The following is a 27,759-nucleotide window of genomic DNA, read 5'->3' as shown; positions in this document are numbered from 1 at the left end:
CACGGGGGGGTCATGCTCTGCCTACTTCCAGAAGCAGAGGCTGTACTGGGTAGGGTCAGGGCTCAAACTGCCTTAAATTTGGGATTGGAGATAAGGCTTGCTTTTTCAAGAAAGAAATTTTGCTGTGATTTAAGACTTTGCTCCACAAAGCTGAAGGAAGGGCATGGTGGATCATGAGGCAGGCATGTAGATACCCACATCTCACCATAAAAGGAAGGGACCTTAACTGGAGAATAGGGTTCCAGAAGGCTACAGGGATCTCTGAGGCAGTCTGAATGGACAGAGCATACTGGAGCAGTTCTTGAAAGCATTCCCAAATGGGCCAGGAATGCCTGGAAAAAGTGTCCTTCTCAATCAGCTCTCTGTACCAAGAGGAGCCCTGTGATTGGACAACTCTTTTGAGACAGGTGTAGTGAAAAGCCACCGCTATCGCTCTTGTTTTAAACTCTGTTTGGGGTGTTTAGGCCTCTACCTCCTTTCCACCAACCCCCCAGCCTTAATTAAGAAAGAGAAAAAGGTTAGTGGGGAGAGGGGTCTCAGACACCTTTACTTCTCCTGACTAGTTAGGGTCACAAGGTTCTTTTAGGGTTCTACACCAATCTCTATCAACCACAGGCACAGCTAGCAGGCTCTTCCATACCACTGTGCCCTGAAGCATTTCTGTCTGTCAACTCCAAACCGCCACACCATCTCTGGTCTCTGGTCTCTCCAAACTGCTACACACCACATGCCAACACTGAACTCCACACCAAACTTCACTGAACACCACACAGTCTCTTTCTCGGCCTCATATTTATACTCAGAGTCCTAGAGCACGACCCTCTGCGTGGCACATGGAAGGTCATTACCAGCTGGAAAAGATCATGCCCAGCACGAGACAATTAACAGGTGTGGACAAACTATAAGCCAACTAAAACCCCACACTTGGGATTAAAACAATAGCATTTTTACATGACATACAAAGAAACCAAAACTTTCATTACATAATCTCCATATAACAGCCCTGGCTCTCCTGGACTGTCTTTGTAGACCAGGCTGGCCTCAAACTCACAGAGAGATCTGCCTGCCTCTGCCTCTCCAGTATTGGGATCAAAGGCATGCACCACCATTCCCTGTGTGGACCATTGGCAACTCTTAAAGAGAAACATTTAATTGGGGCTGGCCTACAGTTTTAGAGATTTAGTCCATTATAGTCCATTATAGGCAGGAAGCATGGCCACAGACAGACAGATATGGTACTCGTGAAGAAGCTGAGAGTTCTACGTTTTGATCCTGATCCCTGAGCAGCAGGAGACTGTGTACCACAGTGGGCCTAGTTTAAGCATATCAGCCCTCAAAGCCTGTCCCCCACAGTGACATACTTCCTCCAATGAGGCCACACCTCCTAATAGTGCCCCTCCCAATGGCCAAGCATTCAAACACACGAATCTATGGGGGCCAAACCTATTCAAACCATCACACAGGGTTTCGTTGTATAGACCTGGCTGGTGTTAAACTCACAGAGATCTGCCTGCCCCTGAGGCCTCAGTGTTGGGATTAAATGTGTGCATCAGCTTGGTACATGCCTTTTAATCCCAGTGTTTGGGAGGCCAAGGCAGGCAGATCTCTGTAGGCTTAAGACCAGGCTGGTCTACATAGGAAATTCTAGGACAGCCAGGGCTATGTAGAGAGAGCCTGTCTCAAAAAACAAACAGCAAAAACAAGCCACATTCTTACTACTGTAACAAGAAAGGTGCCTTGGGGGGACTTCAGGAGGTGACAGGGAAGATCACACCTGAGTGTGGATCCTGTTTGGAGGAGATGTCAAGAGGGTAGATTGGGATCTCTGTCTCCCTGTTAATTTGGTAGATGGGCTTCCCTCTGGCCCAGGTATCTCAGCTAGCTCAGGCCTGGAATCCTCACCTGGTGATACTTAGAGGAGGAGCTTGTGCCTCCTTTCAGGTGACAGAGAATGTGGGGCTCTTGGAATCACTACAGTGTTGCTATATGGATTTTTTAAATGTAGCACCTACATGCAGACGTTTGCATTCAGCGAGTTGTAAATCTTCCCTGACCTGGATGTTTCAGGGTTACTGTAGCTGGAAAGCAAGCTGGGGAGGAAAGGGTTTGTTTGGCTTACACTTCCATATCCATAGTCTACCACTGAAGGAAGTCAGGATGGGAACTCAAACAGGGCAGGAACCTGGAAGCAGGAGCTGATGCAGGGCCGTGGAGGGGTGCTGCTAAGACTGGCTTGCTCCCTATGGCTTGCTCAGCCTACTTTCTTACAGAACCCAGGCCGCCTAGCCCACAGACAGCCCCACCCACAAGGGACTTCCCCCCCCCCCCGTCAATCACTAATTAAGAAAATGTAGGCTTGCCTACATCCGGATCTTATGGAGGCATTTCATCAATTGGGGTTCCCTCCTCTCAGATGACTCCAGCTTGTAACAAATGGGCAGAAAATTAGCCAGCACAAATGGGTGTACTCGTCAATTCTGTGCGCTTGTCGGCTTTTTTGTTGTGTTTTATTTTCTCTATTTTCAGAGGGTCTATTTTCAATTAAAATTTGTTATGCCATTGCCAAAAATAAGTTTGCTTTGGAAAATACACACACACACACACACACACACACACACACTCGGAAAGTGTTGCCAGGGAGCCCTGCTGGAAAGGGACCGCTTAGGGAAGGTCGGGTTTCTCAAGGCTCAACTTCTATTTTATGCATGAGTGTTTTTCTGGCGCATATGAATGTGCACCGTGTGCACTGCCTGATGTCTACAGAAGATACAATACAGGTGTCAGATCCCATAAGCCATAAAGTGGTTCCTGGGAACTGGATCCAGGTCCCCTGCAAGAGCTGTCCATGCCCGGAAGCACTGAGCCAGCTTTTCAGCCCTTGCTCTTTGCTTTGCTTTTTGCTTACAGCATTTACAGCCAAGGTCCAAGGGGACTCGGTGGCTGTGTTTTTCAGGCTAGTTGTCATTGGCCACATGGTGCTGGTTTTGCAGGCAGGCTTTCAGGATGCAAGAATTACAGGGACATAAAGGCTGGCTCCAGAGCAGTGGTTCTCAACCTTCCTAATGCTGCGTGTGACCCTTTAATATAGTTCCTCATGTGTTGACCCCCAACCAAAAAATTAGTTTGTTGCTACTTCATGACTGTGATTTTGCTACTATCATGAATCATAATGTAAATATCTGATATGCGAATAAAAAATAAAAAGGAAATGAAACATGACTGGTACTTGGTTTCAGGTTTTGGCACCAGATGAATGAAAAAAAAAAAGGAAGTAAAAGGAAAAGAACATGACTACTTCTAGGTATGGTGAAGGAGGAGGTTTATTACAGATGTGGGAGAGTATAGCCCGAGGCAGGGACATCTTGGAGAGTCTGGAGTGAACATGAACTTGAGCTGGCCCATGTGGGGAGAGGAGGAAGGGAAGGGAGAGAGGGGTACAACAGCCAGGAGGCCCAAAGGTCAAAAGAGTGTGGGTAACCAAAATGGTTGGATTATAAAGGGAAGGGTCGGGCTAGAGAGTTCAGAGTCGAGGGTGGGTTATGCCATCCTGGAGGGCCCTTGCAACAGGTAGTGACCGAAGGATGCTGGGAGAACCTGGTGGCCAGCATCCACTTCAATATGTTAAACAAGCACCTCAGCCACTTGTCCCAGGCTCGAAACCTAACAATAGGAAGGATATCTGACAAGTGTGTGGAAGGGACCCGCAGAGGTTTCCACCTACAGGTTGAAGACCACTGTCCTAGATTTTTTTTTTTTTTTTAAGGAAAACCTTGTAGGCCAGGCAGTGTGTAGCAGGGTTAGATTTCCTGAGGAGATTGCTCAAGTGCTTGCTGCATAAAGCAATAAGGATGAAGCGTGGGTTGTGATAGACCCCAGAATGTTGGGTATGTCAGCAATGTAAAACGTCCTCTGTGGGCAGAACCCGGAGGCAATGAGTGGAGCCCACGTCACACCACATGCCCTAGATGTCAGACTTGAAGCTGCCAGAATTTAGTATTTTCCCTACTGTATTTGATTTGATCTTTCCGCATTATGTCTGGCGGCTGTCTTGAGTCTGGGTTTGACCACTTAGACAGCCCGTGATCGGGTATCAGCTCTAACAGCAGAGTTCTCTGGCCCTGTGGGATGTGTCTCCATCTAGCTAAGAGGCAGGTGTGCTTGGCCTCAGTGGACGGGGCTGTGGAAGTGGCCTGGGGTGGACCCTGTTGATGGTGCTTAGGTAAGAGGCAGGTGTGCTTGGCCTCAGTGGACGGGGCTGTGGAAGTGGCCTGGGGTGGACCCTGTTGATGGGGCTTAGGATCCAGCCCCTCCTGAGGAGTGTGGTGAATCTAGCAGCTCATGGATGGGGAAGGGGGTAACACGGTTAGAAACAGGGCCTCTGCATGGCCTTCCTTGAGCCAGGGTGCTCCCTTTCTGAGCCACTGTGCAGTGACTTCTTACAGAGCCACAGTTTAGATGTTGGTAAAGAAACCCCGAGACCACCTTCACTCAAGTGATTCGATGGGAGAATTCAGAGCACTCAACAAGGCTCTTGTGTTCGTGTTTATAGTTTATTACAAGGGAAGGGTACAGATTAAAATCAACAATAGAAAAGGGACAGTGCACAGAATCCAGGCAAGACCAGGCACAGGTCAGTTCTGGGTGGAGCTGCGTGTCCCTGCTCCGTTCTCTCAGCAGTGATGTGGAAACAACCCACATGGAATTTGCCAGCCAGAAAACCTATTAACCTGCGTATCCTAGGTTTCGTTGGGGCATGATTATGTGGTATGGGCAGATTTCTGGCCTATGTGGCTGCCTGACTTAGTATCCAGCCGATAACTACGTGGAGGCCACCATCACAAGTCACGGTGACATAACCTATCTGGCATTTCCCAAGGTCTCATGTCAGTAAGGACACTTTTCCCAAAAAGGACATTCCAGAGAGACTGTTGGAGGGCCCAGGCTGTAGCTAGCCCAGGCCCGATGCACTAAGCCTGCACTGCACACACCTCTGGCTGCCAGTGAGGGCACTGAGCAGAGGGGGTTGCCCTTGTGTTGGTGGAGATCACCCCTAGGACACGGGGTGCTAGATGTTGCTAGGCAGGTCAAGGGCCCAATGTGAGATGGGCCCTTCTTCTCTCCAGTGACAAGTGGGTGTGAGATGAGGGTGCTGTGGACTCCTTCTGCATTTGCAGCTTCGAGAACCTTTCGGCACGGGGGCTAGAGACAGTTGTCCCAGTGTCAGCACTTGTTGAGTGCTTTCAAAGACAGACACCTCTATAGCAGCCCGCGGTGCTCCACAGGCACCGCCCTCTCCTCACCCATTTCCACAAATGTCCAGAGTTTTTTTTGGTTTTGTTTGGTTTTCCATTTTATTGTATGTGTATGGGTGTATTCCTGCATTATGTCTGTGTATCACCTACAAGCAGTGGCCATGGAGCCCAGAAAAGGCACTGGATACCCAGAAACTGGAGTCATGGATGGTTGTGAGCCACCATGTTCCTGTGGGCAAATGAACCCAGGTCCTCTGAACCCAGGTGCTTTTAAGTGCCAGGCTATTTTTCCAGCCCTTCCAGGGAGTTTTATTTTATTTATTTTTAATTTTTTTAAAAAAAATCTCCATTGCGACTGACTTATCTGGCCTCAAGCAATTCCAGAATCCTATATGACCCTGGTCACTCTAGCTCTCTTGGGTAGCCAAGAACAGAAATTCCACTGAACCTACTAGCTAATAAGCCCAGGAAAGTCAGGCTCATCTCCCCCCAGATATGGGCCTCATGCGTAGCCTTATGGCCGTTAAGGACCTTGTGGTACGTGTAGTCTGCTGTGGCCCCATGGGCTCTGCTGGTCCAGAGAGCATGAGAAGTCTCTGGTGTTGACTATCTACACACTGACCTTCCCTGCACAGTGTGTGATCGGAAGTCTGTGGGATGGACTCAGGGTTTGCTCTCAGCCTGCAGGTCAACAGGAGCGAGGAGGGGCTAAAGAAGCAGCATGTCAGAGAGGACCTCACCAGGCCCCGAAGGAGCATTAGAGCTCCATTGGCGCTGGGTTGGAGACACCTGGCACTCACAGATCTTGCCAGCAGCTTCCTGGGGGAACATCTGGCTCAGGTGAGGGAGGGGTCTGTTCGGGGAGAGGTGCTGTGGGAAAGGTATGAGGGGTAGTTCGCTGGCCAGAGAGGACGGAGGGGCTGTTGGCCAGCGGGCCTGGCTTGAGTGGGGGGTGAGGGATTGGAGAGAAAGGCAGTTCCTGACGGTCCCCTCCCAGGGGCTGGCTTTCCTCTGGTCCTTCTCTCCCAATGACTGCGGACTGCGTCTTCATCGAGGCTGCAGCCCTGAGCTCTGCCAGCACCTCCAACTCCAGGCTGCCTGGAGACACATCGATGGCCTTCCTGTGGGCTGGTTTGCTGCCCTCCTGGGCCAGCTAGGATAGCAGGTCCTGCAGCTGAACTGGAGAAACGCCCTTGCTCTGGCTTTGTCTTTTGACAGTGGCCACAACTGCCTCTGCCAGTAGTCCTTCCCAGTAGTTAGGTACACAGCCTAGAGAGGATCAAAGGAGCCTAAGGTCTAGGGTGCTAGCCTCTTTTCTGACACCAGCAGCTGGCTTTTTCATATGTCATTAGTCCAGAAGCCCCCATCCACAAGAGCTGGCAGCAGAGACATGTAGGCCCCTCCTGAGGGCCAGGATGAAGTCAGTTCCTTGCACTGCCTCTGGATAACTGCTGGGCTGTCTCATTAGCTGTGTCCAGTCTGCTCTATGCCTCATCCTCCCCGCCCCCCACCCCCACCCCATATGCTGGGCTTTGTAGTCCCTATCTATAGCCATCATTTTTCAAGGAACTTTGTAGACGTTCCTTTTTGTACTCTGGTTTTCCCCCTTACTTTTTCTATCCTGCAGCTGTTTTCCTGGCTGCTTGGTTTTTCTAGAATCAGAGCATGGCTAGTCTATGATATGCATGACAAGCTGTCTTAAATGCCAAGGTCACCAAATTTCAGGGTCCTTCACCCAGGGTAGATCTGTCTCTTTCATGGAATGTTAAGTATGGCACAATTTTCTTTTCTTTTCTTTTCTTTTCTTTTCTTTTCTTTTCTTTTCTTTTCTTTTCTTTTCTTTTCTTTTCTTTTCTTTTCTTTTCATGTGAATGAATATTTTGCCTGCATGTATTTGTGTGCTCTATGTGTGTGCCTGGTACCCCTGGAGGCCAGAATAGATCCTCTGAGACTGGAGTTACAGATGATTATGAGCTACTACTTGGGTGCTGGAAATTGAACTGGGGTGAGTTGTCTGGAAGAGCAGCCAGTTTTCCTAATCACTGAGCCCCAGCCTCCTCCTTTTATTTTTGAGATTTTCTGTATGATTGTTGGTATATGTGGCTGTGGGCATATATGTCACAGCACACACGGGGAGGTCAGACAGCAACTTTGCAGAGTCAGTTCTTTTCTCCCACCTTTATTGTGAAGTTCTGGGATGAACTTAAGCCACCTGGTCAGCCCTGTTTTTTTGAGACTGGTTCTAGAATTCTGTGTGTGTAATTCAGGCTGGCCTTGAACTTATGATCCTCTTGCCTTAACCTCATAAGTGCTGGGTTCACAGGCATGCCCACCACACTCTGCTTTCCTCTTTTATTTTCACATATCCCCCAGGCTCCTGAAGATAACTGTGGATGTAGCTCTCTCTTCCATGTGAGCGTTTGTCTCCTTCTAATGCTAGGGTAGGGCCTTTTACTGGGCCTTGTTTTTATACTTCCCTTGAGGTTACTAAAGTGTGAGCCCCAGTTAGCCATAAACTCTGGGACCGACATTATGGCCTTGTCAGGGAAAGCTGAGCCTGCCTGCTTGCTTGGGGCTCTAAGGCAAACTAAAGCTATGGCAGGCCATGGTGCAGGTGCTGCTTTGACAGCAGGCTTCATGTGGTGGGGATAAGCTGTCTGTGAGCACCAAGGCACAGTCTGCAAAAGCTTCATTTCATAGAGCCAAGAATTGGAATTGCCAGTGTCTTTCACAGGGGTATCCCTGATGTCCCTGGAGCTGAGGCTTCTCCTAAGGCTGTAGTTAGGATTTCTGAAAAAGTGAGTTATGGCTATCTCCAGGTTTCCATCCTGTGGTTTCTGCTAATGTGCCCCCAGAGAGGCTGTGAAGGCCCTCAGCTAGGATGATGCCCTGTGTAGCTACATGGAGACTGGGGACATAGTAACCTAAACTACAGACACTGGGCTGGGGCTGGGTATCTTGTACTGGCCTCCTACAGGGAGGGTCATCAAGGCCCTTACCCACACACCCACACACCCATCTTAGGAGGCAGTGTGCTGCCTCCTAGGAAGGCACTCAAACTCAACTGGTCATGACATGCTTAGTACCTAAGACCAAGGCCACTACACAGACCCTCCCCAAACCTGAGAGTAACCACAATCTGACCTGACCTCCAGGGCCTCCAAAGATAGGACACCAGCTACCCTGGCCTGTGAGGCATCTTCTGTCTGTGCCTTGGTGATATAGTATCTCCTCTGGACATACATGTGCTCGTGAAGACAGAGTCACATTGTGTACATATACCATGCACAGGTGCACATGAACATAAATATGTGAGTATCTGCAAAGCGACACACAAATATTCCTGCACTTAGGCACCTCAGCAGACTCACATCTGTGTGTACACACTGCCCCTCCACTCACTGCTTGGCTCCCTCACTACTGGGAACAGTTTTTTTTTTTTTTGGGATGTCCCAGGTTTTAGTTGCAGGCATCAGCTGTGCCCTAGGACTATGGTACTAAATCATTGCCCTTGTGTACATTTCTGGATCTCCCTCCCAGAGTTGATGCATTTAGAGCGGATCTAATCTCAGAATTAGAAAGCATAAGGAAATGCCTCCTGGTGCCCTCCCCTCCACCCCTGAGGCTCTGGGGCTTGGGGTCCATGTGGCAAAGGACTGTGTGCACACGCCTAGCACTGGTTTCTGCCTTCTGGTTCCAGTATGCAGAACCGTTAGGTCCTTGGGATGGTGTGTGTGTGCTAGACAAAGGCCTACAGGGACATGCATCACAGATCATCCCAGGTGAGTGGGCCCTGATGCCTGGCCTTGGGGGTACTGAAATGTAGGTGTCTCCCTCTGTGGCTCATGGGCAGTACTTGGTGCCTTTGCTAGAGAGAGGATTTGCTGCCCCTTCACTCCAGTTTCATATGTGTTCCTATTGCTGCTGCTGCTGCTGCCCAGTCCAACACCTACTTACCACCCCCATGTGGTGTGTCTAGGGTGAAGGAATGCCATGGTGAATGCTCCCAGGTGAAGGGAGAAGTCTGTGATGTCACCGGGCACCTGGTTCTCACTAGTCCAGCCCCACTCACTGATGATGTGCTCTGGGCCCCTGAGGCACCTGAAAGACCCTCCGACCCTGCTGTTCACAGCTCATTGTTCTCCTTTCCCCGCAGACTTTGTGACCGTGTGAGCAAAGCCACCCTTGAAACTCATGTGCATCATCTTCTTTAAGTTTGATCCTCGTCCTGTTTCCAAAAATGCATACAGGTAATGAATGCCCTTGTTCTGCCTCTGCTGTGCTGCACTCGGCCTAGGGTACATGGCCCCTCCTCACCCCTGGGGTACCGTGTGTGCAAGAGACAAGGGCAGGCTGCTGGGTGTGTGGGCCTGTCTAATGAAATCCTGGTCTCTGGAGGCATCCTGCATCGGCCTGGGCCTGCTGTCTTGGACCGTGGCATGGGTGCTGGGAGGAATACTATCCTAGAGCAGGGAATGAAGAGCAGGTGTGGCAAGACAGGGATGAGATGCAATTCTATGAGTCATGATTAGGGTCCCAGCTGTAGAACTGGGGTAGTGATAACAGTGAATGAGACTCTGCTCGGGTGGGCAGATGAGGTGTCTGGGTGGTAGCAAACTGAGGAAAGCATCCGTAGGTTTTTGGCTCTCAATCTGAGGAGTGAGGAAACTGGAATAACTGGAGTACTGGACACTGGACACTGGGAAAAGTGGGCAGGGAAGGGTGACCTGGAGACCAGCCCTCCCTACTCTGTCCCTACGTGTTAACTCAGGACAGTAGCCCCTTCGTTCTCCTGGACATGTCAGCATTCATTTGTCCATGTAGAGAATAAGGCACAGATTTGTGTTTTCTTTTGTTTTTGGAGACAGGGTATCTCTGTGTGGCCTTGGCTGCCCTGTACTCACTTTGTAGACCAGGCTGGTCTTAAACTCACAGAGATCCATGTGCCTCTGCCTCCTGAGTGCTGGGATTACAGATGTGCACCACCACGCCCAGCTTTTTTTTTTTTTTAAGATTTATTTTATTTATAACGTATGCAGTATTCTGTCTGTATATACATCTGCTCAACAGAAGAGGGCACTAGATCTCACTATAGATGGTTGTGAGCCACCATGTGGTTTCTGGGAATTGAACTCAGGATCTTGGGAAGAACAGCCAGTGCACTTAATCTTTGAGAATAAGGCAGAGAGTTAGCCCACAGCCAGAAATAGACTCCTCTCTCGTGCATTTGCCTGGAGTGTTTTCAAACTCTGAAGATGTGGTTCAGAAATGACACAAGTTGTTTGAGTGAGGTTTTCATGTTGAGTCCCAATGCAGAAGGCAGAGGCACCATGTCTGGCATAGTGGCTGGGTTCCCTCATTTCAGTCTAGGGGATAGGAATGCAGGGACTTCATGTGTCCTCTTCCTACAGAGGACAGGCAACAGGTGGACCAGGCTAAAGGAGGTGATTCTGGTGGCACCTGGCAAAAAAGTAAAGGGAGTCAGGGTCCTTCCTGCAGGTGGAAGTTTGCAAGGAAAGTGATAAAGGGGCTGTCTGGTGAGAAGTGAACTGACTAACAGGTGTACAAATAATAGATATGAGAAGCAGTCGCTATTCCAGTGCCCAGAGAAGAGCCCTGTCAGACCCATATTAAGACCTACAGTTGGGGTGCTGGAGAGAGGGTTTTCTGCTCTTCTAGAGTACTGGGGTTATTCCCAGTACTCATGTGGTAGTTCACAACTGTCTGTAACTTGAACTTTAGGGAATCCAATGCCCTCTTCTGGCTTCCATATACTCAAGGCACTCCAGTGAGGCACAGATACATATGTTGTTGACAAAACACCCATATTCATACAAGATGGGGGTGGGGTGTGTGGATGGTACAGCTGTAACTAAGAAGTCCCTCGGGTGTCATCCTGCCAGATCTTGCTGGGATCTGCCTTCTAAAGCATCAGAAGTTAGGCCATCTGTCACAGGAAAAGTGCTAGGTGAAGGTACTGGCCCGTTGCCAGGTGCCTCCTGCCCATGAAAGCATCATGTGTCTCTCAGGCACCTTCTGGTAAAACCTAACTGCAGCAGGAACAAAGTTCAGCTTCGTTTCTACAGCGGAGGAGTTTATTCCTATAAAGCCAAATTACCAAAGGCACAGACTCTTGACCAGGGCTACTGTGGTGATATGAATGAGAATGGCCCCCATAGACTAATATATTTGAATACCTGGTCCAGGTGGTGGAACTGTTTGGGAAGGATTAGGAGGGGCCTTGTTGGGGGAGGTGTGTCATAGAGGATGATATTTGAAGTTTCAAAAGACCTGGGCCATTCCAAGTGATTACCTCTCTGCCTTCAGCTTGTGGACCAAGGTGTAAGCTCTTGCTGTTCCAGCCAGCATGCCTTTGCTTGGCCATCATGGAATGTAGCCCTCTGAATCTGTAAGCCCCAAATTAAACACTGTCTTTTATAAGTTGCTTTGGTCATGGTGTTTTATCACAGCCTTAAAAAAGTAACTAGACAAGATGTTATGGGGTATGCTGTGTCCAGGTTCCTATATTTAAATTCTAAGTGCAGATAGGTGTAGTAGTTCAGCTAACTGCCAGTATATCCAGATACAACTCTCTTTAGAGACAGAACTTTAGAGAAGTGATTAAAATGAGGCCACAGGGGTGGGCCTTGATTTAATGTGCTGAGTGTCCTGAGAAGAGATCAGAATACAGACATACAGAAGAAGGCTACTATGAACAGTGAAGTAGAAGACAGGGACCCTTGGAGGAAACTGTCCCTGCCAATGTCTTGATCTGGGACTTTAGCCTCCAAGCCACAAAATGGTCAACTGTTAATGTTGAAGCTGCCAGCCGTGGTGATCCTTTATGGCAGGGGGAAGCCAGTGCACCAATGAGACCAGTCAGCATGATGGCTTTCCATGGGGACTTTCCCTACACTTGGATATCTCTATCTGTCTGTCTGTCTGTCTGTCTGTCTGTCTGTCTGTCTATCTATCTATCTATCTATCTATAAATATACTTTCCCTACACTTGGATATCTCTCTATATATACAGTCATATATCTATAGAGGAAACTCAGCTGCCAGCCTACAGGACACTGATCTGTGCTTTGGATGGAGATGAAGCTAAATCAGCCCTGGACAACTAAATGAATACAAGCATATTTTTCCAACTGTGTGGATGAAGTTCACTTAGGTAGCTGCTTCTGTTCCAGTTCCAGGGATGTCCAGTAACAGTGGCAGGCTGCAGCCCCCCCCCCCAGTGTTACTCCAATTGCCCCCAAGTAGCCTGACTTGTTCACTGGGAGGACAAGTGAGGAGTGCTTTATATTTGGGCCATGATCCCCAAAACCACAATCTCCAAAGATGAATGTAAACATCCTTAAGGTCTAAAATCTCCTAGATCATAAAACAGTATTGAAAAAGATGCTTGAAATTCTTGGGGCTTGAGGTATATACAGCTCAGTGGTAGAGAGTTGGCTTCAATCCTCAGCACTGCAAAAATAAAATACAACAGAGCAATCATTGGATTCAACCTAGCAAAATGCCTTCTAAAGGAATAGATCAAAAGTGGATAAATATCTATCACTGTGGTTGGTAACTGTGTGTACCTCTTCTGGCTATATGGAATACTCTTACAGACAACCTAACAGATTGACAAGATTGATCAACAACCACAGTAAGTCAGTGTAGCCTGTCCAGTCACCCAAAGAGCTTGATCTGAAGAAACTTGCATTCTTTATAAATGTAAATGCAAGCATTCTCCTCCATCTACCAGGGAAGCTGAAAATGATGCATTCTAATTAAAAATGCTTTTCAAGAGCATGTGGTGTGCATGCATGTGTGTGGGTGTTTGTGTGTGTTCAGGTATGCATGTGCACGTGTGTGCATTCATTTGTGCACATGCATGTGGGGGCCTGAGGTTCCTGTTGCAAGGCTTCGATCATTGCCTGCTTTAATCAGAGTCTCTCAGTTGAACCCAGAGCTTGCCAGGATGGGTAGCCTTGCTCCAGGGACTGGAATTACAGGCAGGCCACCATGTACACCCAGCATCTACATGGGTGCTAGGAACTTGAACTCAGAGCATAGACAGACAGACCTTCCTGGTGCTGAAGTCCCTCCAACTGTTACCTGAGGGAGTTGTTTTCTGCTCTCACCTGGGATTGATATGGGTGCTCATCTGCCCAGCACATTCCTAAATTACAAAACCCCTGCAAGCCATCAGCAGTTCAACCGGTGATAACAGTAACCCAGCTGTCAGTGTTCTTGAGTAATTGGGCAAACACATTTCTTGCTTAAAAATAGGCGTTTGAGGGACTGGAGAGATGGCTCAGCAGTTAAGTGCAGTGGCTGCTCTTCCAGAGGACCCAGGTTTGATTCCCAGCACCTGCATGGTAGCTTACAACCGCCTGTAACTCCAGTTCCAGGGATCCAGTTCTTTGGCTTCCATGGGCTGCAGGTAGGTGATGTATAGACATACAGCCCCCATACACAAAAAATAATAAAAAGTTCAAGAAAATCTATTTTTAAAATAGAAGTAGTTGGGGTGCTGGAGAAATGGCTCAGAGGATAAGAGCACTGATTGCTCTTCCCAAAGGTCCTGAGTTCAATTCCCAGCAACCACATGGTGGCTCACAACCATCTAAACATGAAATCTGGTTCCCTCTTCTGGCGTGCAGGTGTACATGCTAACACACATTGCATAAGTAATAAATAAATCTTTAAAAAAAAATAGAAGTAGTTGGACATCTAAGGATAGAAGATTCTGCTTAGTCAGCTTTTTTCTTTTCTTTCCCCTTTTATTTATTTGTTTCATGTTTCATTTATTAAAGTTATATAAGAATCAGTTCCTGGGGCCAACGGTCCCAGCCTGGCTCCGGGTGCAGAGCTTGCTGACAGCACAGGGACTTCCTGGTTCTGCCATCAGGAGTCCAAGAATAGATGAAACCCTATTTGAGCAAGGAACTTGCGCAGGACCAGGTAGAAGCTGGAAGAATGGGGGCTCCCAGCCCCTCCCCCCCCCCGTGTCCTCACTGCAGCTCATGCCTTGGAGGCTATGGTTTCTTTCTCCTGGCCGCTGCAGGCTGGCCTCAATGAAAAATATGGCCATGGGCATGCTAGCGTTGCCACCAAGGTAGGGGACAATTCTACCCTCAAAAAGAGGCAGAACAGAGAAGGGAAGACAAGGGCTTGTTGGAACTTGGATGTTGAAGATGCAGAGAACTGTTCCTACAGTGTCTGTAGGAAGGACAGTGAATGACCTCTCCCTACCCTAGGTAACTCTGCTGAAGTGAGAGTTGGGGGCAAGAGAATAGGCCTGTCTGGAAGTGGTGAGGCTTCCATGGGAGACCCAGAGCACTCAAGAGCCAGTTCCTGGACCGTTCCCATTCCTCTTCTGAAAGCAAGATGGAGCAGTCTCCCAGAGGGTCCCCCTACCCCCAAGGGCTTTGGATGTCCAGTGTGTCCTCTCAAGCTCCATTTTTTTTTCTTTTTTTGAGACAGGGTTTCTCTGTGTACCCTCAGCTGTCCTGGACTTGCTTTTTGACCAGGATGGCCTTGAACTCACAGAGATCCTCCTGCCTCTGCCTCCCTGAGAGGTGAGATTACAGCTTCTCAAGCTCTTTTTGATGGTCTGCCTGGGCATTTGCCCTGGATGGAGCAGATAGGCAGTAGGACATGCCCTACTCTCTAGCCTGTTGCCTGCGTGCTTGGTAATGCCATGAAGAATCCTTATTGGTCTGACCCTTTTGGGTGTGGCATGGAATGAGGCTAGCCCACAAGACCTGGTAGGTCTGTCTCCTCAAGCTGAGCCACAAAAATCTGTCAGTGGCCATCAGGCAGAGACCAGAGGTACAACTCCATGCTTTCCCACCGCCTCGCATAGCAGCCTGAGAGGTTTCTGCTCAGGTAAGGTAGTAAAGTGTGGCAGTGTGATTCTTTTTATTTATTTTTTAAGATGGAGGTCCTATTGTGTGGCCCTGGCTGGCCTGAAACGCTGAGATCTGCCTGCCTGAGTACTGGTATTACAGGCCCCCACACCCGGGTTATTTTAATGTTCTTATTTGAAAAAAAAAAAAAAAATATATATATATATATATATATATATATATATAAATACTTTCTCTATGTAAGCAATCTTTTAAAAAAAGATTTATTTTATTTTGAATTATTTATGTTTTTATGACTATGTGCACCTAAATACAGGTGTCCACAGATACCAGATGTGTGGGATCTGTGAGCTGGGGTTACAGGTGATTGTGAGCTGCCTAATGTGGGTTCTGGGAATTGAACTGCAGTCCTCTGGAAAAACATCCCATGCTCTTAACTGCTGAACCTGCTCTATGAAGGCAACCTTGCCAGTGAATATTAATTATACTAGAATTTGCAGCTCTGAGTTTGTGAGACACATCAACCCTTCCCATTCCCACAGCTCCTTAATTTTCTTTCTATCCTACCTCATACTTGCATCTTTTCTCAGCACCTGCCTGTCTCCTGAGCAGGGCCTCTGAGTGTGGGTTCTCAGGAGCTGCTAGAGCGTCTGTGGACCTGTGGCACATGGAGAGGACTTGTGGGCGAGGTTCTGGTTTACGTTGCCGCTGCTGCAGAGTTAACGCTAAGCAAGAGAAGCTGCAGCTCCATGGCAGAGCACATGCAGGTCAGCCCCCCCACACATGGGTTCCTTGAACTTTCTTCTCCCAGGCTCATCTTGGCAGCTAACAGAGATGAATTCTACCACAGACCGTCCAAGTTGGCAGACTTCTGGGGAAACAACAATGAGATCCTCAGTGGTAAGTGTTTCTTCACACCTGGTGAGCAGCAGCTCTTCACTGTGTTCCTCTAGTTTGGTGAGGCGGTATCCTCTAAACAGGCCTCCACACACGAGTGCTCAGTTCTTAAGTAGGCATGAGTGGCTTTGAGGACCATCCAGTGCCAGAATTAAGTACCTCTTAGAACTGGCTAACCAGTATACCCATGTTTCCTTACGTGCTATGGAGTCCTGGAAGAATGGTCAGCCGATGAGAAGGGACCACATTGCTTTGTTTGGGGCATCCTCGTTGTGTGTCTATCTACGTATGTTTTTGTATCTGTGTTCATGTTTCCACCTAAGCCGCTGTTTCTCCCTTGACTCCCAGCAAAGGCTCATATTGGGTGCATTTTATGTTCCTAAAAATATTGCCATCATCATTAAATCTTTTCTAGATGCAGACCAGTTGTTAAGAGAGTTTGATATTTGCTTTAAGGCCTGTTAGGCAGGTGAGGAGCCAGCTCCATTAGAACTTAGTATTTTTGACTCCTGAGGCATGGGTGGCCTTCCTGGTGGGTAGTTACTCAGAGCCCCAGAGTTAATGGGTTTTCCAGTCTGGCTTCTGAGAGCAGGCAGCCCTCCCTGTCCTGAGTCAGTGCTGTCCACTGTAGTCCTTCTGTGTGGTTCTTTTGCTCCTGTCACAATCACTTACTCTCTGGAAACAGTTCTGGCCCCTTTGTTCTACTATCCCATGAACCCTGACCTTAGCCTGCCTGAACCTCCAGTTCTGTTCTCAAAGTCTGCTAGGTCCTGAGGACTCTAATCATGGGGCTCATGGTCTCATCTCATTTGTTCCTTGTCTCTCAAACTCTTTATCTTTTTGAAATTACATTTATTTATCTGTTTATTTGTGAGTGAGTGAGTATGTGTGCGTGCGTGTGCACGTGCCACCTTCACATGCATGTGCTGCCTTCCTGTATGGGGGTCAGGACTACTTTTTATCTTACCAGTTCCCTTTTTGTTTGTCCATTTGTCCTTCCTTCCTTCCTTCCTTCCTTCCTTCCTTCCTTCCTTCCTTCCTTCCTTCCTTCCTTCCTTCTTTCCTTCCTTCCTTCCATGAAAGGACCTCCCTATGTAGCTCTGGCTGACCTCAAAGTTGGAGAGCCACCTTCTTGTGCCACCACACCCAGCTTTGCTTTCACTTTATTTATGTGTTGTGGGGCTCTTGTGTGCACGCCCAAATGTGTGTGTGTGCGTGCTCTCACTTCGGCCTTGGGGGTTATCGGGGTCAAACATTAGGCATGGCAGCAAATGCCTTTATCCGCTGATGCGTGTTGCCAGTCCACCTTGTTTTGTCTCTCACTTTGTTTCTGACTGGCCTGCAGCTTGCTGCCTCTGCCTTCTGACTGTTGGAACTGTAGGCGTTCACTACTGTGCGCTAGGGCTGGAGAGATGGCTCAGAGGCTAAGAGCAATGACTGCTCTTCCAGAGGTCCTGAGTTCAATTCCCAGCACCCACATGGTGGCTCACTACTGTGCGCTGTTCAAATCCTCCTCTGAAAGCCCATGTCTTTATTTATTTATTTATTTTGTGGTGGTTTTATGTGGGAGAGGAAATCTGTTGCTTGGCTAGACAGTGAGAGCTCATTCATTTTTCAATTGTTGATTTTTAGGGTTTCTTTATGCATTCTGTATATGCATCTTTTGTTGGATAAATGGGCTGTCCACTAATTTCCTTAGGATCTTATGGTGAGCAGAACACTATTTTTAACAAATAATGTTAAAATTTTTAACTGTTAAATAGTTAACACTGTTAAATAGTTTTATGGTTTGTTCTTCTTTGTCTTTTTGAGGAAGCCTGTTCCTCCTCCAGGCCATAACGTTTTTCTATAAAAGCCTCTAGTTGACAGTCTGACTTTTGTTTTAAATTTTTATTGTGTGTATGTGTGTGCATGGGCCCAAATAACAGCTTCAGGAACACTAGCCACCACCTTTCAGACAAGTCTCATTGGCCTGAAGCTCACTCCATGATCTGCCAGCACCCCCACACCCTAAATCTTGCAGGGTTCTGGAACTCAAACAGGTCGTCATGCTTGCAAGGCAAGCAAGTAACTAACTCTTCCCCCAGCTGTAAAATCAGTTTTTGTGCCTGATATGGGCTAAGGGCTGAGACCTACTCCTCTAGTCATTGTAGTGCTGTTTATTGAAATCGGTTGAGGATACATAGGTGGGTCTGCTCTGGACCCTTGTGTCACACTGATCTGGCTGTGTCACACCGATTTGTGTAGATCCCGTGCCAATACCACCGTCTCTGTTACAGTCCCGTGAGCTGAGCACGCTCATCATACCTGATATTTTGAGCCCAAGAGTTCAAATTTTAAATGGTATATTTAAAATTTCATTTTCTAAGCCAAGTGTGGTGGTGTAGCACTAAAACTGCAAAACTTTTGAGTCTGAGACAGGAATATCACCATGAGGTCCAGGTCACAGCCTTCCAGACTTACGGAAACAAAGACCCTGACTACAAAAACAAAGTAGGGATAAGGGTTTGGCTCAGTTAGTGGAGTGCTTGCCTAGCATGCACTGCATACACCAGCCATGGGTGGCACACACCAGTGACGCCAGCACTTAGGCTGAGGCAGAGGAATCACATGTTCAAGGTCAGTGTTAAGTGCATAGTAAATTGAAGACCAGCCTGAGCTACGTTAGGTCTTGACTCAAAGAGCAGCACTAAATAAGTGAACAAGCAAGTGTGTGTCTCCTAGTTCTTGAGCCCACTTGTTGCTAGTTCTAGTGGGTTGTCGGGTTTATTTGGGCTTTCTGTGGCTATGAATCTGCTCCCTACCTTTCAGTTGTATTTTCTTTCCTGCGTTTACATTTTATATTTTTGTTGTTGTTGTTGTTGTTAATATTGATTCTGAGAAATGACATTTTAGGGTCAGGGAGATGCCTCAGCAGGTAAGCACCAGGATCTGAGTTCAAATCCTAGCACCCACCATCATGGCCATGAGTGTACCTATAACCCAGTACGGTCAGGGCAGAGACAGGATCAGTGATGCATGCTGACCCAGGCCTGGTTCTAGATTTAGAGAGAGATGCTGCTATAAGGGATGAGGTGGAAAGTGATAGAGCAAGACACTTCTCTTCCTGTAGCTCTCACTTGTGCACAAGTACCTATACTAGCACACAGTGTACAAATAACACATTCATATCACACATATACACACTCACATAAACAAGTACTTTCTTACATGATGTCTTAATAACTCCTCAGACTGAGTGCAGTGACCTAATAGTCTGAGTGTGACCCCTCCTGTTGTCTAGGGTCTCTCTCACATAAACACCCCTGGGCCTGGAGAACCTAGTGTAGGACCTCGTGGCAGCAGCATTGACCCTATGAGAAGCTGTATGTCCTGGCATGCTCCATGAGGGCTGGGCAAGAGGGTGCCAGTGAGGCCCATCACAGGAACATGGCTGGTGGTAATGTTGTCGTCTGCCATAGGGCTCGACATGGAGGAAGGCAGGGCAGGAGGAACATGGCTGGGCATCAGCACGCGTGGGAAGCTGGGGGCGCTCACCAACTACCTGCAGCCCCGGCAAGAGCCAGACGCCCGTGGGAGAGGTATGGGGTCTGTGGGCTCGGGTGGGACCTGGGGAGGGCAAGGCACATTGGGGTGGAGCTAGGTAAGACTGGCAGGGCAATGGAAGTGGACAGGTCCTGGTACAGTGGGGAAGGAGTAAAGAAGGGAGGCACCTTGCTAGGGCTTCTGTTCGTGAGCCCCACATCCTCCATGTGCCTGTCACAGCAGTGACAGGAAGAAGAGCTGGAGGGAAGAGCTGGCCAAATGTTGCCAATATGATTATACCAGGCAGTGTCCTTCAGGCTTATGACTCCCTGACCCTGGCCATTGAGTTTCATCTTTTATTTATTTCTTTTATTTTTATTTGTTATTATTATTGTTATTTTATTTGTTTGTTTGTCTATTTATTTATTTATTTATCTATTTGTTTTTCTAGTCAGGGTTTTTCTGTGTGTAGCCTTGGCTTTCCTGGAACTCACTTTATAGACCAAGCTGGCCTTGAATTCAAAGAGCTCCACCTGTCTCTGCCTCCCAAGTGCTAGGATAAAAAGCATGCATCCCCATGCTCAGCATTTCTTTTATTTTCTAAAGAGATTGATTTATTTATGTTTATGAGTACATGTATTCCTGCACGCCAGAAGAGGGCAGTGGATCTCATTATAGATGATTGTGAGATGCTATGTGGGTGCTTGGAGTTGAACTTAGGACCTCTGGAAAAGCAGCTAGTGCTCTTAAGCACTAAACCATCTCTCTAGCCCCGAGTTTCATCTTTCCTTTTTTATTTTATTATTTTTTATTTTTGTTTTTTTTTTTTTTTTCAAGACAGGGTTGCTCTGTGTAGCCTTGGCTGTCTTGGACTCACTTTGTAGATCAGGCTGGCTTTGAACTCACAGAAATCCAGGTGCTGGAGTCTCAGTGGAACCCCTCTTCCTACGTCCTCCCCGAAGACCCTATTTCAGTCTTTCCCGGGGCAGCAATTCATGTCTGCTGCCTTGGCTGCTGATGTTTTCCCTGCCCACAGGTGAACTAGTGTCTCACTTTCTGACCAGTGACATGGACAGCCTGTCCTACCTGAAGAAGGTCTCTACAGAGGGCCACCTGTACAATGGCTTCAACCTCATAGCAGCTGACCTGAGGTGAGTTTGCCTTGGAGACTCGGGCTTTAGCACTTCTCTATACAGGCCCCACCCCAGTCAGCTTGGTACCTTCCCCAGGACTTTCCTGGGTGGGTGTTTGGCAAGCATCTGACGGTTGGGCCTGTCCCAGATCCGCTACCTGAGAACAGGAAGTAAAGCTCAGGGATTCTTGAGATGGCATGAAGGTCGCAGGCTCCCTACAGTGAGTTAACTGGGAGCTGGCAGCGCTCAGACTGAAGAGCCTTTGTCTTGGGGCAACTCCAGCTGGGCATCTGTCTCCTCCTCTGGGACACTTCATAACAGCTGGTGTCAGTCTGTCTTGACCAGGTACTTGAGCTTCCAGGTGGTTCTCATCTTGGCAATTGCTTGGCCTTTCAGGGAGTTAAGTATCTTTTACCTCTCTTTTCTCCCTGATGTCAGTGAATGCTGTTAGCTGGGGTCTTCCTCCTGAGGTATGCTGCTGTCAGCCTATGTCCAGATGCCTGTTCTGAGCTGCCTCCTTCCACAGGAGCAGGTCTGTAGATGAGCCCTAGGCCCAGCATGTCTTGAACATCCATTGTGTAGGATGTGCCCTGTGTCATTTCTGAACTACAGTGAGCACACTGACTTAATTTGGAAGCTGAGTGAGGTGCAGTAGTCGCAGGAAGAAGGCCCAGAGTAGAAGGGCATGCTTCCATCCTCCCTTCTCCCTTCGGGGGCTCCTGAGGCCATAAGCCTGTGCTCCCTGTCCTCTTCAAACATGCAGCTGTGTGTGCATTTTCAGTAGTAGTTCCATGTGTGTTTGATCCAGCCCCAGGAGACTGGAGCCATGGCTACGGTGCATGAAGGAATGGTTATTCAGTGGCTATGTCAAATGCTAGAAGCAAGGCTGTTGTTCTCCAAGCAGATACACAGTGGCTCCTGCAGTTGGGCGTCTGGAAATCTGAGTAGCCTTCCTTTCTATAGACCCTGCAGGGTCAGAGGACAGCTAAAGAGCCATCCCACAAGTCAGACTCCTGATGCCACAGCTGATGCTGCAGGGCAACAGTTGGTGTGTACTGATAAACCAAGCTAGGTGTGACAATGCACACCTTCAAGTGCTGGGGCACTTGAGAGGCAGAGACTGGCAGATCTCAATGGGTTCAAGGCCAGTTGGTCTACATAAAGAGTTGTAGAGCAGCTAGGACTATATAGTGAGACCCTGTCTCAAAACAAGCAACCAAGGCTGGAGACTGAGGCTGGACAGATGGTGTATCAGCTAAGAGTGCATACAGCTTTTGCAGAAGACTGGAGTTCAGTTCTTGGCATCCATGTCAAATGGCTCCAGAAATTCTAGCTTCAGGGGATCCTATGTCTCTGGCCTCTATAGGCACCCATACACACACAATCAGAAGTAACACAAATCTTTAAAAACAACAAAAAGAAACCAAGGCCTACAATGGAGAAAGATTTGTCCTGGACACAGCTGCCCTTTCCTTTGTCTGGTCCATGGCAATGGTGACAGAGACCCTGACATAGGTACTCGGTTCCATGGGTCCTTAGACATGTGCACACACATCTTACACAAAACAGCCTGCACCACCCCACCTCCAACCAACAAAATCTTCAACATTTATTATCTAAAAATCTTAAGAAAGTTGCAAGGGCTGGGGTGAGGAAGAATGTGAAAGGGATATGAACCCAGACTAGGGCTGGGGGCAAGTCATGCGTGATGCCCGTGTGGAACCAGAGGAGTTGTCTCAGTAGCCAAAGCCACCCCTGTTTGTTTGTCCATTTGGAACGTATTTCAGAATCAATTCTGAGGTCCAACTTAAAGGCTCACTATGGCATGGAGGAGCGGGGGCATTTTCAGCAGGTAGAGCCTTGTAAATAGTTGTAAAATGTTAAAGTAGTAGAATATAGTCTTTGCTACTTTGCTCAAGGGCCTATTCTAAGGCTACGTGTCACAGCACTTAAAGATTAGCCATATGGGTGGCAGCCGTGACCCTCCGTATAGGCTGAGGTGGGGTGCAGCTATCACAGCATGCCCATGCCGTGGGACATTTAGAGAAGTATGAGGAACTTCCCATTCTGCTGGCTCCAGTAGTGAGCCAGGAATGTACCTGTAAGGCTGGACAGGGCCTTGTGTCTCTGGACCAGCTTTCCAGGCCCCTAGTGGGCTGAATGGTCCATTGTCTTTGTCGCCAGGCCAGGCTAGAGACAGGGCCATGAGATCACTAGGCAGTGCTGGGAACTGGGGGCGCTGGTGTCTGCTATCTGACGTTCTCTGGCTTTTGGCTTCCATTCACAGCACAGCAAAAGGAGACGTCGTCTGCTACTATGGGAACCGGGGGGAGCCTGAGCCTATTGTCTTGGCACCAGGTGAGCCTGCTTTGGTGTCCAGACAGACAGGGTGGGGGCTGCCTCCTGTGTTGGGAATACTGTGTGCCAAGACTAAGCAGGACCCCCAGGCAACAGCATGAATGGGGTCCCACACAGCACAGGGTGACCCAACCTGGGGTCAGCTGCTTTCTCCTTCATTCACAGCCTGAGGGTAATCCTTGCTGGTGACATCTTGGGTCTGTGGGCCTTGGACACTGACTTTGGTCCCATATCAAGCATTCCTTCCCCTAGGGTAAGAGTCAGTGTCCTCAACAACAGCTATATCACACCTCTGTGTGATAGTTTTCATTCATACTACAGTTTCTGCATCCCCAAGTTATGAAGTCTTTCCTAGGCAGTTGGCACAGGCCACTAAGTCATGTTGAGGGCACATGTCACTGCCTCCTACTGGGGATCAGTAGTAGGCCCAAGATGTGTACCAGGTGGAGCTCAAGGGAAGTGGGAGGAGCCCCCAGGATAGCTGAATAGCTCTATCCTGCCTGTGCTATTGGCTCCAGGGGGTAATAGTGCTAATAGTCTTGGGTTGCTTCACACCAGAATTTCTAATACTGGGTTTGAACCCCAGAATAGGTAGCCCACACCAAAGCATGGTTTCTAGTCCATTCTACTGGCTCTCTTACACATTCCTCACATAGGGCTCTCTGCAAGCTCTGGGCACCCTAGCCATGGCACCCTCACTGCCCTTGGTGGTGTATATCCTGTCCTTCCTGTGCAAGCTCCAGGACAGGCCCAAGAAGCCCCAGGAGCACTCCCAAGCAGCAGTCAATGCCTGACTTGGGTTCATTTGGGTTCACCTTCAGCCAGGTCTTGCCTCTCTGTTTCTCTCAGAGCCCCTTTGTTTCAGCTTCTTGGGGTCTGCAGATCCATTGAATGGGGCTTTGTATCCCAGGAGCTCTTCTCATACCAGCCCAATCTCAAGTGGCCCAGAGGCCTCTGGGAGAGCAGCTGGAAGCCAAGGGATGAGGCCTACTGTTCTCAGAGCTGAAGACTCCCTGATTGGAGCTTATTTTCTCTCAGTCTTTTATAGTAGAATTTCTTTCCATCTATCTCATGATTTAGTCCCAAGCTTGCCCCTACTTGAGCTATATCCACTTCCCTTCTTTCTGGTGTTGGGAACTGAACCGAGGCAGTCACACCTACTAAACACCCTCTTAGCAAACACTCAGCCCCCTGCCTTTAAGCAAGCAAATTGTCCTGAGTTTAAATCCAGCAATGACTACATAGTGAATGTCAATCTACCCTGGACTACAGAACTATAGAATGGGCCCCTGTCTCAAAAAACAAACAAACAAAAAACAAAAACAAAAACAAAAAAACTTCCATTGAAATGTGACTCTCACATTGCTGTGCACATAAAATCTGTCACACAGCCAGCTCTGGTGGCACAAGCCTAAAATCCCAGCACTAGTGAGGCAAAGGCAAAAAGACAATCATAATTTCGTGTCCAGCTGATCTAGAATAAGTTCAAAGCCAGCCAAGGCTCCATGACAAGCTGACAAGCTTTTGGAAGGAAGGAAGGAAGGAAGGAAGGAAGGAAGGAAGGAAGGAAGGAAGGAAGGAAGGAAGGAAGGAAGGAAGGAAGGAAGGAAGGAAGTTCTATACAAGTTGGCAGTGGTGGCACATCTGTATCCCAGTACTCAGGAGGATGAGGCAGAGGAATTATCCTTTGAGGTCAGTCTGGGCTCCATTTACAATCAAATGTGAAGCTGGATGTAGCGGTGCACACCTTTCAATCTCAGCACTCAGGAGGCAGAGGCTGGTGATTCTCTGAGTTCAAGGCCAACCTGGTTTATACAGTGAGTTTCAGGCCAGCCAAGGTTATGTACTAAGACCCTATCTCAATAAACCAAAAAATCAATAAAGTAAAAAAACAAACGGTGACTTGGGCTGGGTGTGCACACCTTTAATCCCAGCATTCAGGAGGCAGAGGCAGGTGATTTCTGTGAGTTTAAGGCCAGCCTGGCTTATGTAGGGAGCTCCAGGTAATTTCAGAATTTGTCACCCACCAAGAACAAAACAAAACAAAACACCGACAACTAAAATCTAGAACCATCTGCCCTTGCTCCTATTCATCCACTGTCTCTCAGGATTATACATTCTGGACATTTTGTTCAGATGAACCAGCCTTGTAGTGAAGGAAGCTGACTTCTAGTTTGGCTCACTTATCTGGATGTTTTTAAGTGCCTTTTCTCCTGAGCCGTCTCACGGGCCCAGAACATCTCCCTCCACTTAAGCCTTTTGAGGAACTTCCATATGGTTTGCCAAAGCACCTGCACCATTTTACGTTTCTGCCAGTGGTTTATAAAGGTTCCTCTTTTCCAAAGTCTCTCCAGGACTTAGTGTTCTCTGTCTTTAGAGGGAGAGGGTTCTAGAGATGGAACCCAGGCCCTGAAACATGATGATCACATACTGTACCACAGAGACACACCCCAGCCTGTCTCCCCATGCCCAGCCTGAGGTGCTGGTGAATCAGACCCAAGGCCTCTGGCATAGTAGGCAAAGCTCTTTACCTTTGACATCATTACCCCCACCTCTTTCTTTTTTGGGGAGAGTGGGGTGGGCAGGGGGCTTATGTATCCCAGGCTAGCCAGACTCAAACTCAGTGTATATCCAAAGATATATACTGCTGCCTTCTGAGTGCTGAATTACAGGTGTGGTCTGCTCATTTGAAAATTTTGTTCTTTTTGTCTTGTAGAAGTTCTTTCTGAAATCTACAAATATCATCAGATATCTAACTTGCAAAAATCCTTTCCCACATTTTGTGTTTTATTTAACTTCTCTGACACTTTTTTTTAAAATGCATAAATTTAAATTTACATGAGGTCCCATTTATCTCGTTGCTATGATTTTGTTGTCTTACCTAATAAATCATTGCTTGATATAAGGTTATGAAGCTTTGTCTTTTAAAAATGTGTTTACTCTCTCTGGTGTGTGTGTATATGTGTGGGCGTGCGCGCTGCTTGAGCTTTGGGACAAACTCTTACTCTAGCCCAGGCCGACCTGACCTGAATCTTGCTGTGTAGGCTAGCCTCAAACCTGCCACAATCCTGCTTCAGTCTCCTGAGATCTGGGACTGTAGATACATGCGGCCACACTTGATCCTAAAGCTGTTCCTTTTTGTTTTGGTTTGGTTTCAGGAGACAGCGTTTCATGTAAACAAACTTGCCTCAGACATTGTGCATATGTGTATGTGTACCTGCGTGCTCATGCCTCAGCTTGCATGTAGAGGTCAGAGGACAACTTGCAGGTGTCAGTTCTCTCCTTCCACCGTGTAGACCCAGAGCTTGAACTCAGGTCGTCAGGCTTGGTGGCAGGTGCCTTTACCCACTGAGCTATCTTGCTGGCCTTGACTTAATTTTTGTATTGGGTGTGAGATCAGGTCCAATTCCATTCTTTGTGAATCACCCAGCTCTATTACAGAATGATCTTCCACGCTACTTCAACAAGAAAGAAAACAGTGACATTTGGGGTGACAGCTTGGCCTCGGGGGCTCCAGCAAAGCCAGAGTGGTGTTCCAGGGATTCAGCTGGACCCACATCAGATTAGGCTTCCCCTGGTGTCTTGTTTGGATGCTTGGCTGTAAGCCATCTGCCCCAGCTACCTGGGGCCTCTGCCTGGCCAGGCTGACCTTCTTCCTACAGGAACCTATGGGCTAAGCAATGCCCTGCTGGAGACACCCTGGAAGAAGCTGTGCTTTGGCAAGCAACTCTTCATGGAAGTGGTGGAGCAGAGCGAGGCGCTCCCTAAGGACACCCTCATCACCCATCTCCTAGATGTACTCAACAATGAGGAGGCGTAAGTGAGCGCGTCCTGTGGGCCAGCCACACAGGTCTAGTGCAGGGAGGAAGGCAGGCTCTACTACATTTAAGGTTTGCGAAGATGAGCAGGTTGGCTCCCAGCTACTGGACAGCCTGCCTGACATGTTCCTCTGTCTCCTTAAGACTCAGGCTTATTCCTCTTGGGGATGCAGTCAGGGTTTCCAGTAGGGCCCTGGAAAATGAGAGATGGTGCAGACAGTGTTCTATGCTCTGAGAAACTTGGTGTTTTCTGAAGTCTGGCCTCCTTCTACAAGGAGAGCTAGTGTGATATTCTAGAAGGTTCTAGCTGTTCAACAAATCTTAGGGAGAAGAGCCAGAAAAATACAGAAGCCAATGAGAGCAGGTCTAGGGTTTGACATTGTTTGCTATCCCCTGTCTCCAGAAACCTTGGAGCTAAGCATTAGGCATAGATACACCCATCCCTGGAAGGAACAGACCCCTCCCCCACATACATACGCACCCTCTTTCATGCCCATGGACCTCTTCATGGGGTACCCTTAGACTCTGGGCCCTTGGCTTCAGCCATCACAGCCAAGAATCCTGGTGTCCACCAAGCTGGCATATATTCTTTCATGATCCCATGCATCTTCCCATTCTCATCTAAGCTTGGCCACTTTCTGCACAGATGACCCAGTGTCCTTCCACATTTCTCACCTTGCAGTCTCTTAGAGGAGCCTCTTCCCCACCCCATTCTGTCATCCTTCACAGGGTGAGTTGCCCTGATCCCTGCCTAGTCTCTTCTGTTGGCCTTGAGCCATAGCATCATTCTCTAGCCTTAGCATCAGCTGCTCTCTTGGGGGTGTTGTGCTGGGCTTTGCTCAGCAAGTGATAGTCCTCAGTCACTTGGACAGGCCAATTGCAGCCCTGGCTGTTCTTACTGATAACCCTA

The 27,759-nt window shown here is 48.2% G+C and overlaps 1 protein-coding gene across 8 annotated transcripts in view; it reads left to right on the top strand.

Annotated features, from left to right (window-relative positions):
* The window catches only part of Tango2 (transport and golgi organization 2 homolog), a 41,715-nt gene that overhangs the window by 11,386 nt on the left and 2,570 nt on the right, over positions 1–27,759 (top strand). For 4 of the 8 annotated variants that reach the window (XR_009586871.1, XM_021645207.2, XM_021645206.2 and 1 more), the window contains exons 2-7: positions 9,409–9,502; positions 15,930–16,018; positions 19,477–19,596; positions 20,577–20,691; positions 22,961–23,031; positions 26,694–26,847. Coding sequence is in view for 7 of the 8 variants with exons in the window: in XM_021645207.2 (XP_021500882.1) it covers positions 9,447–9,502; positions 15,930–16,018; positions 19,477–19,596; positions 20,577–20,691; positions 22,961–23,031; positions 26,694–26,847 (605 nt within the window). In the remaining variant the exon portion in view is untranslated. Of the gene's footprint in view, positions 1–5,932; positions 6,093–9,408; positions 9,503–12,871; positions 12,910–15,929; positions 16,019–19,476; positions 19,597–20,576; positions 20,692–22,960; positions 23,032–26,693; positions 26,848–27,759 lie in introns of those variants that run through there. The other 4 variants (XM_060370034.1, XM_060370035.1, XM_060370036.1 and 1 more) reach the window with 4 other exon arrangements.

This window comes from Meriones unguiculatus, chromosome 17 (genome assembly GCF_030254825.1).
Source record: "Meriones unguiculatus strain TT.TT164.6M chromosome 17, Bangor_MerUng_6.1, whole genome shotgun sequence".
In the NCBI taxonomy this organism is placed as follows: domain Eukaryota; kingdom Metazoa; phylum Chordata; class Mammalia; order Rodentia; family Muridae; genus Meriones; species Meriones unguiculatus.
This window is presented reverse-complemented; position numbering and strand designations above follow the sequence as displayed.